Genomic DNA, 18,228 nt, shown 5'->3' with positions numbered 1-18,228 from the left:
GCCCTGGTGGCCCTCTGCCCCCCCCCCCAGTTCTCACCACCCAATCCAGCCATGTGCCCTGGTGGCCCTCTGCCTTCCATAGTTCTCCCCTCTTAATCCAGCCATGTGCCCTGGTGGCTCTTTGCCCCTCACAGTTCTCACCTCCTGACCCAGCCATGTGGGCTCCCTGCCCTCCACAGCTCTCACCTCCCGATCCAGCCATGTGCCCTGGTGGCTCTTTGCACCTCATAGCTCTCACCTCATGAACCAGACATGTGCCCTGGTGGTTCTCTGCCCTCCACAGCTCTCACCTCCCGATCCAACCGTATCAGCCATGTGCTCTGGCGGCTTTCATCTCCTGATCCAGTAATAGGACATGTGCTCCAGCAGCTCTCCGCCCCTCTGCATTACCACAGCTATAGAAGTCTTGTAGTTGTGATGGTGCACAGTGTGTGTGTGTGTGTGTGTGCGTGTGTGTGTGTGGGGGGGGGGGGGGTCAGAGATCAGCTGAATTGGGAGTAGTACAGTAAGAGCTCACCCGCCAATCCAGCCACATGGTCAGCACTGCCATTATCATCTAAATGACCTCCTTCAGCTCCCATTCTTCCCACTCCTCCCTGCTCTGCCCCCTGACTGTATAGGAGCCAGAACTGCAGAGGAACCATGGGGTATTAATGCCAGTTAACAATACTGACTGTCAGTGAGCATTAAGAACACACCTGAGAAAATATTGGGTGTTCCCCCGTAAATACAGGGTTCCGCCGTAAAATCGATTTACGGCAGAACCCCTGAAGGCTTCTCGCTGAATCCTGGATGAGAAACACTGGTCTGTATAATGCCATCCCATTAAAATTGTTCCCAATATTTCATCCAGATCAATTATCGAGTCACCGACCCTCGCCTGAGTGATGGGAAAATGTATCCAACTTTATTCCGTATGACCCCAGACGACCGGGTCCATTATACAGCCCTTATAAAACTGTTGCAGCATTTTGGGTGGAACTGGGTTGGAATATTATCAGCATGGGACGGCAGCGGTGATGAGGAGGCCCAAGAGCTGAGCAAGATGATGAGCCAACACGAGATCTGTACAGACTATATCTTTCAAATCCAAGAAGTTTTTAAAAAAGGTCATTCTTGGAATATCATCGTCAACAATATTCTTGGTAAATCAACGGCTAAAGTTGTCATAGTGTGTGGAACTGCCACAATGCACTTTTTTACTCCTTATATATCCTCGATTTTAAATCGGATCACATTGATTTTCCCACCTTCATGGAATAAACTAATTAGTATGAATGATAAGAACTCTATAGCGATCAACTGCAGCTTCATATTTGTTTGGCCACAACAAATGCCCGTAGACATCAATATTTATCCCCATGGAGTCAACGTCTCCGGCTGCTTACATGACCCGATAATGGAAGATCTTTGCCTTCATTTTTTTCATTGTCTTTCCCCAAACAAAAAGAAAAATTATATATATTTTTTAGCATATTCCTTTTTACCAGAATTGTGTACCGGTTTAATAGATGTGTCCTCCATATTTGCGCATCAATCACCAATACCTTCCTTTGCATACACGGCTGTATATGTTCTGGCCAAAGCTCTACATGACATGTACTACATGAAAAAAATATCTGAACACAATGAATTCCAGCACAGAGTAAGTTGGATAATAAGTGTTTGTATTACTCTGACCCTGTCCTATATTATACAATAATTATCAGAATGATCGGCCATCTCTCTCCTCTCTCTCACTGTCTGGGCAATCAATAAAAAATGCAAATGTGATCGGGGATTTTTGGTCTTTTATTCATTTTTTTTTTTTTTGTAATTGCTTTGTATACATCATTTTAAGAGACACATCAAAAATGAATTGCAGTCTGGCTGCATCCATTTTAACTGTGGGCAGCTGAAGCTTCTGCCTGTTCACTTCCTGAATTTACACAGACATACAGAGGCACACCTCCAGCTCTGCAGCTTTCATTGGACCTCTTATGACTCATCCCCCCTCCCTTCAAGGCAAACCTTCACGAGAGTGAGAATTGTGCTTGATGTCATAAGCCTAGGCTAATGACCAGACAAGAAACAGGAATTGGGCTGTATAAGGGATTTACTATCCAAAGTTAAAACAACAAGGGCAGAAGATTTAAATCAATCATTTTTTATTAATGTTTTTCACATATAACAGATCAAATAAGTAAACAAAATCTGGCGTATAGTGCAAGGTTGTAAAACAACAACATCTAAATAAATGCATATGAATGATATCAAAGTAGGATAATGTTATCATTATATACAGTGCCTCGCAAAAGTATTCACCCCCCTTGGCTTTTTACCTATTTTGTTACTTTACAGCCTTTAGTTTGATGTTTTTTTTCATCTGAATTATATGTGATGGTTTAGAACACAATAGTCTAAGTTGGTGAAGTAAAAATTAGAAAAATATATACATAAAACTGATAATTGTCATGTGCGTATATTTTCACACCCTTTGTCATGAAGCCCATTAAAAAAAGCTCTGGTGCCACCAATTACCTTCAGAAGTCACATACTTAGTGAAATGATGTCCACCTGTGTGCAATCTAAGTGTCACATGATCAGTCATTACATAGACACACCTTTGTGAAAGGCCCCAGAGGCAGCAACACCTAAGCAAGAGGCACCACTAACCAAACACTGCCATGAAGACCAAGGAACTCTCCAAACAAGTAAGGGACAATGTTGTTGAGAAGTACAAGTCAGGGTTAGGTTATAAAAAATATCCAAATCTTTGATGATCCCCTAGGAGTGCCATCAAATCTATCATAACCAAATGGAAAGAACATGGCACAACAGCAAACCTGCCAAGAGACGGCCGCACACCAAAACTCGTTAATCAGAGAGGAGCACAGAGACCCAAGGTAACCCTGGAGGAGCTGCAGAGTTCCACAGCAGAGACTGGAGTATCTGTACATAGGACGACAATAATCCATACGATCCATAGAGTTGGGCTTTATGGCAGAGTGGCCAGAAGAAAGCCATTGCTTTCAGCAAAAAAACAAAATGGCATGTTAGAGACTCCCAAAATGTATGGAGGTAGGTGCTCCGGTATGATGTATGGAGGAAGGTTCTCTGGTCTGATGTATGGAGGAAGGTGCTCTGGTCTGATGTATGGAGGAAGGTGATCTGGTCTGATGTATGGAGGAAGGTGCTCTGGTCTGATGTATGGAGGAAGGTGATCTGCTCTGATGTATGGAGGAAGGTGCTCCGGTCTGATGTATGGAGGAAGGTGCTCTGGTCTGATGTATGGAGGAAGGTGATCTGGTCTGATGTATGGAGGAAGGTGCTCTGGTCTGATGTATGGAGGAAGGTGATCTGGTCTGATGTATGGAGGAAGGTGCTCTGGTCTGATGTATGGAGGAAGGTGATCTGCTCTGATGTATGGAGGAAGGTGCTCTGGTCTGATGTATGGAGGAAGGTGATCTGCTCTGATGTATGGAGGAAGGTGATCTGGTCTGATGTATGGAGGAAGGTGATCTGCTCTGATGTATGGAGGAAGGTGCTCTGGTCTGATGTATGGAGGAAGGTGCTCTGGTCTGATGTATGGAGGAAGGTGCTCCGGTCTGATGTATGGAGGAAGGTGCTCTGGTCTGATGTATGGAGGAAGGTGCTCTGGTCTGATGTATGGAGGAAGGTGTTCTGCTCTGATGTATGGAGGAAGGTGATCTGGTCTGATGTATGGAGGAAGGTGTTCTGGTCTGATGTATGGAGGTAGGTGATCTGCTCTGATGTATGGAGGAAGGTGATCTGGTCTGATGTATGGAGGAAGGTGATCTGCTCTGATGTATGGAGGAAGGTGCTCTGGTCTGATGTATGGAGGAAGGTGATCTGGTCTGATGTATGGAGGAAGGTGATCTGGTCTGATGTATGGAGGAAGGTGATCTGGTCTGATGTATGGAGGAAGGTGACCTGGTCTGATGTATGGAGGAAGGTGCTCTGGTCTGATGTATGGAGGAAGGTGATCTGCTCTGATGTATGGAGGAAGGTGATCTGGTCTGATGTATGGAGGAAGGTGCTCTGCTCTGATGTATGGAGGAAGGTGATCTGGTCTGATGTATGGAGGAGGTTGCTCTGCTCTGATGTATGGAGGAAGGTGATCTGGTCTGATGTATGGAGGAAGGTGATCTGGTCTGATGTATGGAGGAAGGTGATCTGGTCTGATGTATGGAGGAAGGTGATCTGGTCTGATGTTTGGAGGAGGTGCTCTGGTCTGATGTATGGAGGAAGGTGATCTGCTCTGATGTATGGAGGAAGGTGATCTGCTCTGATGTATGGAGGAAGGTGATCTGGTCTGATGTATGGAGGAAGGTGATCTGCTCTGATGTATGGAGGAAGGTGCTCTGGTCTGATGTATGGAGGAAGGTGCTCTGGTCTGATGTATGGAGGAAGGTGATCTGCTCTGATGTATGGAGGAAGGTGCTCTGGTCTGATGTATGGAGGAAGGTGATCTGCTCTGATGTATGGAGGAAGGTGCTCTGGTCTGATGTATGGAGGAAGGTGATCTGGTCTGATGTATGGAGGAAGGTGATCTGGTCTGATGTATGGAGGAAGGTGATCTGCTCTGATGAACTTTTTGACCATCAAAGAAAATACTATGTCTGGTGCAAACCTAGCACATCACATCACCCAAAGAACACCATCCCCTCTGTGAAACATGGTGGTGGCAGCATCATCCTGTGGGGATGTTTTTCAGCAGTCAGGACTGGGAAACTGGTCAAAGTTGAGGGAAAGATGGATGGTACTAAATACAGGTATATCCTTGAGGAAAACCTGTAGCACTCGGTGTGTGATTTGAGGCTAGGACGGAGGTTCACCATCCAGCAGGACAATGACCCCAAACACACTGCTAAAGCAACACTTGCGAGGTTTAAGGGGAGACATGGAAATGTGTTGGAATGGCCTAGTCAAAGCCGAGACCTCAATCCAATAGAAAATCTGTGGTCAGACTTAAAGATTGCTTTTGACAAGCAAAAACTATCCAACTTGAAGGAGCTGGAGCAGTTTTGCAAGGAGGAATGGGCATAAATCCCAATGGTAAGATGTGACAAGACTCATAGAGACTTATCCAAAGCGACTCGGAGATGTGATAGCCACAAAAAAATCATCTTCAAAGTTTTGGGCGTGTTCTGTTAATTAAATGATGAAAATCCTCAAACAATCCATGTTAATTCCAATTTGTGCAAACACAAAAAATGCCGGGGGGGTGAATAGTTTTGCAAGGCACTGTAGGCTTCCTGGAATTCGATCTATGGTGGAGGTAAAGGGTTTATCGATTGTCCCAGACACCCCCTCGTGGGTGGGTCACTGGGAGAGAGGTGACATGAATTGCTGGATTGGTGGGGACTGGTACAGGTTTAATGGAACCTGACTCAAAATGCTGCACACCTGGGAAGTGGTGTCCCCTATACATAAGTGTGTCTGAAGTGTACAAGTGTCATCAGTGTAACGGAGTTAAGGAAAAAAGAGAATGGGAATTGGTATATTAATACACCTTGTGGTATGGTGGATACACCTAAAGAAAGGTTATAATAAAGGTGCCACGTCCTAAATTACATTCAATGAAAATAGCGAAAAGGGGGGCTGTGGACTTTTTAGGCGCTGATACAAAAAGCTTTTTTTAATGAAAAAGGTATAATTTTATTTACAAAAAAAAACATGTTTACATAGATACATATTAAAAAAGAAGGAACGAGTCATATATACTCAAAAGTTTATCAGCAGAGGATGTTACCATCATTTCTATCGTCTTAAACAATATAATTACTGAAGAGTGACACGATAATGTCTTCAATTGGTAGATAATCTCAGGTTTGTAAATAAATAACAAGATGGTAGAACATCAAGGATGGCAAAGTGCTGATACTGACTTCATGCCCAACATGTTTCGCATACTTAAGACGCTTCCTCTGGGGCCTAATTATGACTAATTCTTAAGAACAAAAGGATAAATATTTACTTATGAATAAGACACAACGAAAATTGCTCTACCATCTTGTCATCTATATACAAACCTGAGATTATCTACCAATAGAAGACATCATCTTGTCACTCTTCAGTAATTACATTATTTAAGACGATAGAAATGATGGTAACATCCTCTGCTGATAAACTTGTGTAATGGAGTTAGCACAGAGAGCAAGGAGCTTATGGTTTGATTTCAGCATGCTTCTAAGCCCGGGAGACCTGCCTTAATGTGGATTGTCCCATGACCACAGCTCCCAGCCTGAAGTTCAAGCATTAACGAGTGTAGTTCCACTTGTGGAGAGTGCCTAAACCCCACTCACATCCTTAGAAAGATGTTTGAGAAGTGCGCCATTCTCATACCCCTTTTTGAAATTCAATAAAGACTTAGAACTTGTGGTACCTAGGAAATTCTTTTGAGACTGGATGATACATTCAAAGCTGCTTTCCTGGAGAAGTCTAGACAACATCCACAATAAGGCATCAGCCTTTAGGGATGGCCGAACTGTTCGCCCGGCGGTTGGTTCGCGGCGAATTTTGCGTGTTCGCGATTCGCCCGATCGGCGGACTATTGCCGCTGTTCGCCTGGCGTACATATATGTTTACAGTGTGAAAGAATATTGACCCATGATGACACATCCATCATGGGGTACAGGACAGCCAATTGAGACATTTCAGCACATGGACAATTGGACATTCCCCCTACCTTATAAATAGACCTGATCTGGCGGCCATTTTACATTCTGTCTTATGTTAGTGTAGGGAGAGGTTGCTGTGTGGAGCAGGGAGAGACTGTATTGACACAAATCGCTAGCTATTAGGTCCACAAAAGTCCTTTTAAGGTCTGGTATAGGTGTAGTACAGTATATAGGGTTCAGTGCATTGCTGTGCTGGTGATTACAGCAGCCTGTCTTTTGTCAGTGTAGGGACAGGACGCTGTGTGCAGCAGGGACAGTCAGTTTAATCACTAGCTAGCTATTACTATTAGTTCCACAAAGGTCCTTTTAAGGAATGGTATAGGTGTATAATATATAGGGTGCTGGTGCATTGCTGTGCTGCAGATTACTGCTTGTTTCTGCAGCTGTCTTTTATCAGTGTAGGGACTGAGGGACAGTCTGCAAATCACTAGCTACTAGGTCCACAAAGGTCCTTTCAGGACTGGTATAGGTGTACAATATATAGGGTGCTGGTGCAGGGCTGTGCTGCAGATTACTGCTGGTTTCTGCAGCAGTCTTTTATCAGTGTAGGGACTGAGGGACAGTCTGCAAATCACTAGCTACTAGGTCCACAAAGGTCATTTTAAGGACTGGTATAGGTGTACTATTTGGTGTGCAGTGTATAGGTGTGTAATACAAGTATAAAATACTTGCACATATAGAAAGCATAGTATAGTGCATTTCCACTGTGCAGCATTGTGACTGGTGAGCGGTTCTGCAGCGATACTACAAAGAGTGACAAACGCAATAAAAAAAAAGTATTATAACTGGTGTGATAGACCAGTGGCCCCCAAAACGACAGATTGAAGTGGGGTGTTATATACCTTCTTCCACATACATACTACACTTCTCTAGAGACTTTTGTCACAGGTTCATTTAAAAAATGACAGGCAGAGGAAGAGGCAGGCCCTTCCGCAGGGGTGGTAGGGGTAGGGCAGGAGCAACAGGCTTGAGCCAAAGTGGCAAATTTCAGAAGGTGCGTGCAATTACGTCAAAGGACGCACCAGACTTGGTTGAGTGGCTCACTCAGCCTTACTCTTCTGCACCCTCCTCATCCTCTCTATCTGCACCCTCTTCTTCACTCTCTGCTGTGTGCACCCCCCAAAGACACTACCACCAACACCACCACCACCATATACCTTCCGCTTGAGTCACAGGAATTATTTTCCGATCCATATCAAGACATTTCTGATGCGCAGCCACTCTTGGCATTGGATCAGGAATAGGAGGTAGCAACAACCGCCACTCAGCAGTCTGACGACAGTACCCAGATCAGCCCAAGGAGGAGGTTGGTCCCCGGTGTTGCTGCCTACTCCGAGATCTCTAATTATAGCAGTGGGGAAGGTGACGTTGATGATGACGTGTCTAGTGATGTCACGTGGGTGCCCACAAGAGAGGAAGAGGAGGGGAGTTCAGAGGGAAATATGGACCAGCAGATAGGGAGGAGAAGCAGGAAGAACTTACATTGCACAGGGGGGACAAAGCAGACTGCAAATGTATCAGGAGCGAGGCATCAACTATGTACGGTCACATCTGGCGCTCCCAGGACGCCGACACATGGCTCCGCAGAGTGGGCTTTTTTTAACGTGTCCGCTGCTGACAATAGCGTTGCCATCTGCAATCTTTGCAGTCAACGCATAAGTCGCAGTAAGCCCAACACTCACCTAGGGACGACCGCCTTAAGAAGGCACATGAGCAGCCATCACCGAGCCGAGTGGGAGCAACGGAACACACAAAGCCACACTGCAGGCTCTCACCATCCAGCCTCGTCTTCTACTTCTCCTTCTCCTCTCTCCTCACAATTCTCCTCCACTCCACCTTCCATCACGCCATCCTCGTGTTTTTCTGCAAAAAGGCAGGCTTCCGTGGGCCAAATGTTTGAGCATAAAAAAATTATGACACCAGATAACCCTCTTGCCCAATGGTTGACGGCTGGCTTGTCAGAACTGATAACCCGCCAACTACTGCCATATAAATTGGTGGACTCGGAGGCCTTTTGAAAATTTGTGGCCATTGGAACACCACAATGGAAGGTCCCAAGAAGGAAGTATTTCTCACAGAAGTGCATCCCAGAGCTCTATGGCCATGTTCAGCGGCAAGTGAATGTATCTCTGGCACACAGTGTCGGTGCCAAGATACATCTGACCACAGACACGTGGTCTAGCAAACACGAGCAGGGAAGGTATATCACTTTTACTGCCCACTGGGTGAACCTTCTGATGGCCGTCAAGCATGTAACCCGTGGCACCCGTGTAGATTTGGTTTTACTGCCACGGATTGCATGCAGGCCTGACTCTTCTTCTCCTCCTCCTACTCCATCCTCCTCCCTCTCCTCCTGGGCTGACTCCTCCTTTTCCGCTGCTAGCATATCTTCCGCTGCGCCGTCCAAGCTCCCGTGCTGCCTCTGTTGTGCCTGGAAGCCAAGAGCCCTGCACTCCTTTCAGCTTTGCATTCACAGGCAGATCAGTGGCTAACACCGCTCAATTTGACAGTTGGTAAAGTGGTGTGTGACAACGGTGCCAATCTGCTTACCGTATTGAAACAGGGGAAAATTACGCATGTGCCATGCATGGCACACATCTTAAACTTGGTCGTGCAGCGATTTGTTGTCAAATACCCCAGGGTCCAGGACATCTTGCGGCTTCTAGTTTAGTGTAAATGGGGGCCTTCATGCTCCAGTGTTTTAACAGGGACCCCCCTATAAAAAGCATAAGGGTCAAGGACCAGTACTGGGTGGCAACATACTTAGACCCCCAGTACAAACAGAAAATGGCGGAAATGTTACCACCATCACAGAGGGCTGTCAGAATGGAGCACTTCCAGGCCTTGCTTCGAGAAATGCTGCATTCTGCTTTTGCGTGCGCTGGCAGAGGAGCAATTCCCACTCCCAGAGAAAGAGTTGTGGGTACCAATCCAACAGCGCCTGCAAGAAGAGGGCAGTTTGAAGATGTGTTGGTGACTTCTGATATGAGGTCATTCTTTCAGCCGACCCATCGACAGGTCTCATCCGGATCCAGCATCAGGGAACGCCTAGACTGACAGGTGTCCGACTACATCTACGGCCGATGTGGACACTCTGAGGAGTGATGAACCCCTGGACTACTGGGTGGGCAGGCTTGACCTCTGGCCAGAGCTTTCTCAATTTGCAATGGAACTGTTGGCTTGCCCCTCATCCAGTGTCCTGTCCGAAAGGACGTTCAGCGCAGCAGGAGGGATTGTGACCAATAAGCGTACTCGCCTAGCTCACGACAGTGTTGACTACCTCACATTTATAAAAATGAATGAGGCATGGATCTCGGAGGAATTCAACACATGTGACCAGTAGACCATGTATATCTCTATAAACGATTTATTTAATCGAGCGCACAGACCTTTTTTTCTACATTTGGCTCACTTCCTTGTACAAAAAAAGCACACCGTACTATATGCCCATACCCTCCTGTTTGAAGAGGTTGAGCGGTGTCATATTTTTGGTGCCCAGCAGCGAGTTGCTGGTATCAGTGCTGCTGTCAGTACTCTCTATCTCGGTGCTGGTGTCAGTGCTCTCTCTCTATCTCAGTGCTGGTGTGGTGTCAATGCTCTCAATCTCAGTGCTGTTGTGGTCTCAGTGCTCTCTATCTCGGTGCTGGTGTCAGTGCACTCTATCACGGTGCTGGTGTCAGTGCTCTATATCACGGTGCTGGTGTCAGCGCACTCTATCATGGTGCTGGTGTCAGTGCTCTATATCACGGTGCTGGTGTCAGTGCTCTATTTCACGGTGCTGGTGTCAGTGCTCTATATCATGGTGCCGGTGTCAGTGCTCTATATCACGGTGCTGGTGTCAGTGCACTCTATCACGGTGCTGGTGTCAGTGCTCTATATCACGGTGCTGGTGTCAGTGCTCTATATCACGGTGCTGGTGTCAGTGCTCTATATCAAAGTGCTGGTGTCAGTGCTCTCTATCACGGTGCTGGTGATCATCTTCTGCACCCTCTTCATAGCCTACCCTGACCTTTCCTCTCCTCCATTGCCGTCATGTGCTCCTGAGTCCTGAATTGTCAAAATGTCACAGATAAAAAAAGAATGCTTGTAGTTGTCGATCCCAGATTCACTTTATACATGTGTTATGTCAGTGGCCATGTGGTTTGATTATGTGTGCACAGCTAGTAAGTATTTTGTGGCTGAAAATATGACCTGTAGGTTTTTAAGGTAAGCCTGCCATTGAAGTCAATGGGGCCCACCGCGAACTTTGCGGTTCGCAAACTTTTGGCCGCGTTCACGAAACGTCCCGTCGGAAGTTCGTCCATCACTATCAACCTTACCATTCTATGACCCAGGTCAGTAAGAGATGATAAAAACTTAACCTGGCAAAGAATAGTGACTGATATGCTTGTCTAGTAGACAATCACTTGGCAGAAGTAATTAATTCTAATTTTTTATGATCAGTGAGAACAGGTACAGGATGATTAGCCCATTCCAGCAGATGCCTCTGCTCAGAAAAAGCTCCCTTAAATGCCAGCAGCTCCTTATTCCCAATGTCATAATTCCTTTCATCTGAAGACATTAAATGAGAGAAACAAGTAAAAGGATGACGCTGCATATTTTCTCCAATTTTCTGATTAAGGAAAGCACCCTTAGCAGAATCCGAAGCATCAACTTCCATGATGAAAGGTAGTTCAGGATCAGAATGTACAAGTAGAAGTCTGCAAGTGAAAAGAGTCTTTGGTTTACTAAACACCTTCTGTACCTCAGGTGACCACAACAAAGGGCGTCCTTTTCTTTGTCAGCTGTGTAATTTGAGCTATCACTTTAGAGAAGTTCCTTATGAATTTTCTGTTAAAGTTCCTGCTAAAGCTCTGTGTGTGAATGAGATATTGGGGCTCAGTGTCACATACAACATCTCTTCCACTCCCCTTCCTCTTTCTGTTGGGGTATCCCAAGGCTCCGTCCTTGGGCCCCTCCTATTCTCTCTCTACACCTCTTCCCTGGGCCAGTTGATAACCTCCCATGACTTCCACTACCACCTCTATGCTGAAGTCACCCAGCTCTCAATCTCGACTCCTCAACTCACCCTCTCAATCTCCTCACGTATTACAAACTTACTGAGAGACATATGTAGAGCCACCCCCAAAGGTGCCGCTTGTTTATATGTGGTTCTGTACTTCTGCCCCACAACCCCCAGAACAGCTTCAGCCCCTCTGGCACACCTGGCAAAACGTGTAACTGCAGATACAACAGCAAATAAACACACAATGTGGTAAACCAGAAAGCTTATTTAATGGAAGACTTTTACCATGAACAGTAATAATTAGGGTTGTCCCGATACCGATTATTTGTAGGAGTACTCATAAATGCTCCCGATGCCTAATCCGATACCTGGGTACTCAGGAGCAATCAGTGCGGCGGCGAGGGAGGTTACAATCACTGATCTCCCTGTGTGGCTTTCAATAAAGCAGCTGAAAGCCCCGGAGGGGAGAGGAGAAGAAGCATACAGGGACATCAGTGATTTTAACTTCCCTTGCCGCTGCAACGATTGTTCCTGAATGTCCCCTGTATCCCCTCTGTGTTCCTCCGTGCACTCCTCCAGTCCCTCTCCTCCTCCTCCGGTCCCCTTTTGTGCGCTTGCGGGTCCTCCTCCAGTTCGCTCCCCCTCCGTGCACTCTCCGCCCCCCTCCTCCTCTGTTCTGCTCCCCCTCTGTGCGCTCTCCGGTCCGCTCCCCCTCTGTCCATTCACTGGTCCCCCCTCCTCTTCTGGTCCGCTCCCCCTCCATGCACTCTCCGCCCCCCTCCTCCTCTGTTCTGCTCTCCCTCTGTGCGCTCTCCGGTCCGCTCCCCCTCTGTCCATTCACTGGTCCCCCCTCCTCTTCTGGTCCGCTCCCCCTCCATGCACTCTCCGCCCCCCTCCTCCTCTGTTCTGCTCCCCCTCTGTGCGCTCTCCGGTCCGCTCCCCCTCTGTCCATTCACTGGTCCCCCCTCCTCTTCTGGTCTGCTCCCTCTCCGTGCACTCTCCGCCCCCCTCCTCCTCTGTTCTGCTCCCCCTCTGTGCGCTCTCCGGTCCGCTCCCCCTCTGTCCATTCACTGGTCCCCCCTCCTCTTCTGGTCCGCTCCCCCTCCATGCACTCTCCGCCCCCCTCCTCCTCTGTTCTGCTCCCCCTCTGTGCGCTCTCCGGTCCGCTCCCCCTCTGTCCATTCACTGGCCCCCCCTCCTCTTCTGGTCCGCTCCCCCTCCATGCACTCTCCACCCCCCTCCTCCTCTGTTCTGCTCCCCCTCTGTGCGCTCTCCGGTCCGCTCCCCCTCTGTCCATTCACTGGTCCCCCCTCCTCTTCTGGTCTGCTCCCTCTCCGTGCACTCTCCGCCCCCCTCCCCCTCTGTTCTGCTCCCCCTCTGTGCGCTCTCTGGTCCGCTCCCCCTCTGTCCATTCACTGGTCCCCCCCTCCTCTTCTGGTCCGCTCCCCCTCCGTGTACTCTCCGCCCCCCCCCCCTCCTCCTCTGTTCTGCTCCCCCTCTGTGCGCTCTCCGGTCCGCTCCCCATCTGTTCATTCACTGGTCCCCCCTCCTCTTCTGGTCCGCTCCCCCTCCATGCACTCTCCGCCCCCCTCCTCCTCTGTTCTGCTCCCCCTCTGTGCGCTCTCTGGTCCGCTCCCCCTCTGTCCATTCATTGGTCCCCCCCTCCTCTTCTGGTCCGCTCCCACTCCGTGCACTCTCCGCCCCTCCTTTTCTGAATGAACAGAGTCAGTGATTACTGAGTTCAGTTTATGAATGGAGAGGATCCCCTGTCTCCTCTTCATTCATCTTCAGTGGAACTGAGGCTGCTAGGAAAGGGACTGGGGAATCTCTAGCCTCAGTCACTTTCCATGTCTCAAAGGGGAGATGTCACGGGGTCTGTTTAGACCCCTGACATCTCACCAAAGCCCCCCTTACCCTAAGAAGAAAAAAAAAAAAAGAAAAAACAAATTGTAATAAATAAATATTCTAAATAATTGTAAAATTGTAAAAAATAATAAAAAATAAAACAAAATAAACACTGTCTGACACTGACTGTCCACTCCCCCCCCCCCCAAAAAAAGGAAGTATATATATATATATATATATATATATATATATAAATTGTACAAAATAAAAAAATAAAAGCTACTGACTGTGCTGCATATTAGTACCACTGTCACATGACATTAAAAAAGGTAAAGCCTGTGTGTATCTTGAGGGCAGGAGGTGCGGAGCTGTGGGAGGCTGAGCGCCACCGGCTTAAAATATCAGTATGGATGGCACGCCACTTCCTCAAACTCAATCTTTCTAAGCCCCTGTACACACGGTCGGACATTCTGACAACCAAATCCGTTGGATTTTGTCTGACGGATTTTGTCCGATGGATTTTGTCCGAAACTGTTGCATACACACGGTCGGACAAAGTTGTCGGAAAATCCGATTGTACATAACGTGATGACGTTATTTCGTTACGACGGGACTACGTTCAGGCTAGTAGCCAATAGCTTTGGTCTAGGAATTTGATCTGAGCATGCATGCCACTTTGTCTGTCGGAGTAGGCTACACATGATTGGAGTATGTCCGATCGGAGCATTTTGTCGGAAAATTTTACGGACAAGTTGGAAAACTTGGTCCATCGGATACTCCGGCGGAAACAGTCCGATGGAGACCACACACAGTCGGATTATCCGTCAAAATGGTCCGATAGGACACATTCCGTCGGAATTTCCGACCATGTGTACAAGGGCTAAAACTGAGCTTGTAATATTTCCTCCTCCCCGTGACTTCACTATTAAGATCAACGGCACAATCATTGGTCCCTCCACACATGCCAGGGTGTAATTCTAGGCTCTGACCTCTCCTTCAGCCCCCACATCCAATCACTGGCTAAATCCTGCCACCTTAACCTCCACAACATTTCAATAAATTGTCCCTTCCTGACTAATGACAAAACAACTTATTCACTCCTTGGTTAAATCCTCATCTTGACTACTGCAACTCCCTGCTCACTGGCCAACCTTTACTTCAGTCTAATGCTGCTAGACTAACATACCTTACTAACCAATCTGTGACTGTTGCCCCTCTCTGCCAATCACTTCACTGGCTTCCCGAACCCCACCGTATAATATTTAACATACTAACCACAGCATTCAAGGCCATTCATCCAACATCGCCCCCAGCTCCATCACCAACCTCATCTGCAGATATCGCCCAAATTGTCCTCTCCGCTCCTTCCAAGACCTCCTACTTTCTAGCTCCCTTGTTACCTCCTCCCATGCTCACCTCCAGAATTTCTCCAGAACCTCTCCCATCCTCTGGAACTCCCTGCCCCAGTATGTCGATCAGCCCCCACCCCGTCCACCTTTAGGAAATCCCTGAAAACTCACTTATTCAGGGAAGCCCACCCACCTCTACCTAAGAACTGAACCCAAATCACCTCTATCAGATCATCCACAGCTATTACCTTTTGTACCACCTCCCCCTCCCTTTAGATTGTAATTTCCATGAGCAGGGCCCTCTTATTCCTTCTATATTGAATTGTATTGTAATTGTACTGTCCCCCTTTATATTGTAAAGCACTGCGCTAACTGTTGGCACTATATAAATCCTGTATAATTAATAAATCACATAGGGCCTGTACAGTGTGAATCACTGGTTTGTTTACAGTGCCTTTAAAAAAGTATTCACACCCCTTGAAATTGTCCACATTCTGTGAGGTTACAACCAAAAATGTAAATGTATTTTATTGGGATTTTATGTGATAGACTGTGACAAAACTTCACACACTCCACTTGAGTACTTTCGTCACATACCACGTCCTCCCAGTCTGAATATAGATATCAGATATTTCAACCACTAACAACCACACAACAAGGCAATACTTGTTTGGTTGCTGAACATGGAACTGTTTTATTGAAAAACACATGTACACAGGTAATACTCTGGACAATCCACCCCCCTTTGCATTCCTGGCGGGGTAGGCTGTCCAATCAGCAGTGAGAGCTGTTGGAGGAGCTCCCCCCCCCTCCCCCCCCCCCACCAATCTCACAGCTAATCTACACACACATCCCATAATATCCAAGGCAGACAGACACAGCAGAGCATTGGAATACAGCCACACCACAAACAACCCAGCAAAGAGTACACAACAAAATGAGACAATATACAATATATATATATATATATATATATATATATATATATATATATATATATATATATATATATATATATATACAACCACACAACATTCCAGTGTGGCTGTACAGTGAGTCCGATTAGTACAGATCAGACTGGATTTCTCGGTCACCCTGTGCCTCTATTAGAGACACAGGGTGACTAAGAGATATGAGGTGCATGGGGAGCTGAAACAAAGTTTTCCCAACAACCCCAAGGGATTTTGGGTTCCACGGGCCCCCTGCCCAAACTGACTCCGTCACACTAAAAAAAGAAAAAAATGGAAAACATGCACACCTAGTGCATTACCAATGACGTTTAATAATAAAATAAATAAAAAAGTGGGTACTCACAAACAGCAACTGTGGCTATTTCAGGGGCACACCCCCTTCCTCAGAGCTGTGCCCCGAAATGCTTTAGCTTATACCCTGTAATGGTATATGGCACATGGTTTCTTACTGTGTGTTTTCATGGTACAATCCAGTTGCTGTTTGTGAGTACCCACTTTTTATGAATTCTATTACTAAAAGTCATTGCACTGGGTGTGCGCGCCTTCCATTTTTTTTATATATATATATATATATATATATATATATATATATAGATATAAGAGTTCTGAAATTGTCATAAAGGTTGCGTAAGAAAATAGGTTGGATTCAAGTTACTAGGAGGTCATTCTATAAATGAAAATTGGAATCGCATCCATCCAAGAGAAAAAGAAGTATCTGGCAGCTGCACATGGAATACATGACCCATTTCTACCGTGGCATCATGACCTATATCTGATATCTATATTCAGACTGGGAGGAAGCGGTATATGATGAAAGTACTCAAGCGGAGTGTGGGGCGTTTTGTTACATGTATTATCTATCGGATCACCCCATCTGAGGAAGGCGGCATCCACCCAGTCCTGAGCTACCGATGTCCCGGTTGCCCTTCATTTTAGAAAACCCCTTAGTGCTGGAAGTGACTGTCTTTTTTTATATCTTTATATCTGTATATACCGTGTATAACTGTGTCTTTATGTCTTCCATGGAAAGCTGCACAAATATGTGAGACATTGTTATTACCAGAACCCATACGGTGATGATATCTACTTTAATGAGAAAAGAGAAGTTCCATCCGATCTTATTTTATACAACTGGCTTTTTATAAATTCTTCATTTTCTTGGTCTAGAACAATTTCCATTATAAAAGGCCCAGATTACGTCCCTGAAACATTTATCAATATAAGTGACCCCGTCTACTGGAGAAAAGGCAAAGTAAGGAATCACTGGATTGTTTTCTCTTCATATCATTTGCTGAGGATGTTCATATTTTGGATTCATAAGGAATTTATTGTTTTATTTTAAGATATACTAGTCAATGGAACAGGTACATCCGAGTTACTACCTCCTGTGTAATGTCTGGTGAGCCTCAAGAACACGGCACACAGCCTGGGAAATCTCTGCAAACCTCCATGTACAATCCGTGCAAAAAAGGGAGGAAGGCTGGTGCCATGGAAGTTGGCTAAAACTTTGTTTTATTAATGCAGGTGAACAACAGTCAAAAATGACAACGCGTTTCTGCCATCAGGCCTTAATCATGATTAAGGTCTGATGGCTGAAATGTGTTGGCTTTTTAAACCTGCATGTTTCTCCATTTTTTACACCCATACTAACCAATGTACCTGTTCATGAATGGGGTGATTTTTGAAGACAAATACATTTATGAACTTAGAAATAGTGGAGAACTGGGAAAGTATACTACCTTCTAAAATGGTAACCCCGGGTATCATCCTATGTAAGAAAGCAGAAACATTTTTTTATATAAGCGACTCTATTGATAACTATCAGGAACCCATAAATACATCCAACTGAACAAAATCACTATTTTTATTGCAGTACACGGTATAGAAAAGTGTGACTCATTCATGAACACAATATACTGTATATCAAATAAAAGAATTGTATATTGTTGGATAGGGATGAGCCGAACACCCCCCGGTTCGGTTCACACCAGAACTTGCGAACGACCCCCGCGTTCGAAACGAACGTTAGAACCCCATTGAAGTCTATGGGACTCGAACGTTCGAAATGGAAAGTGCTAATTTTAATGGCTAATATGCAAGATAGTGTCCTAAAAAGGGTTTGGGGATCTGGCTCCTGCCTCAGGGGACATGGGTCAATGCAAAAAAAAGTTTTAAAAACTGCCGTTTTGGCGGGAGCACTGATTTTAATGACGATTAAAGTGAAAAAAAAAGGTGAAATATTCCTTTAAATATGGTGCCTGGGGGGTGTCTGTAGTATGCCTGTGAAGTGCCACGTGTTTCCCGTGTTTAGAACAGTCCCTGCACAAAATGACATTAAACGGAAATAACACCATTTAAAACTGCTTGCGGTTTTA

The 18,228-nt window shown here is 46.0% G+C and overlaps 1 protein-coding gene across 1 annotated transcript in view; it reads left to right on the top strand.

Moving 5' to 3' along the window:
* The first annotated feature begins 895 nt into the window (after window positions 1-895).
* The window catches only part of LOC143927166 (vomeronasal type-2 receptor 116-like), a 59,987-nt gene continuing 42,654 nt past the window's right edge, over window positions 896-18,228 (top strand). Inside the window, exons 1-2 of the mRNA XM_077451115.1 lie at window positions 896-1,645; window positions 16,884-17,105. Coding sequence (XP_077307241.1) covers window positions 896-1,645; window positions 16,884-17,105 — 972 coding nt within the window. The remainder of the gene's footprint in view (window positions 1,646-16,883; window positions 17,106-18,228) is intronic.

The sequence above is a fragment of the Lithobates pipiens genome, unplaced genomic scaffold (genome assembly GCF_037356315.1).
Source record: "Lithobates pipiens isolate NorthernLeopardFrog02 unplaced genomic scaffold, aLitPip1_a1.2 Scaffold_23, whole genome shotgun sequence".
Taxonomy (NCBI): Eukaryota; Metazoa; Chordata; class Amphibia; order Anura; family Ranidae; genus Lithobates; species Lithobates pipiens.
The sequence above is the reverse complement of the archived record's forward strand: the minus strand, read 5'-3'. Positions and strand labels throughout refer to the sequence as shown.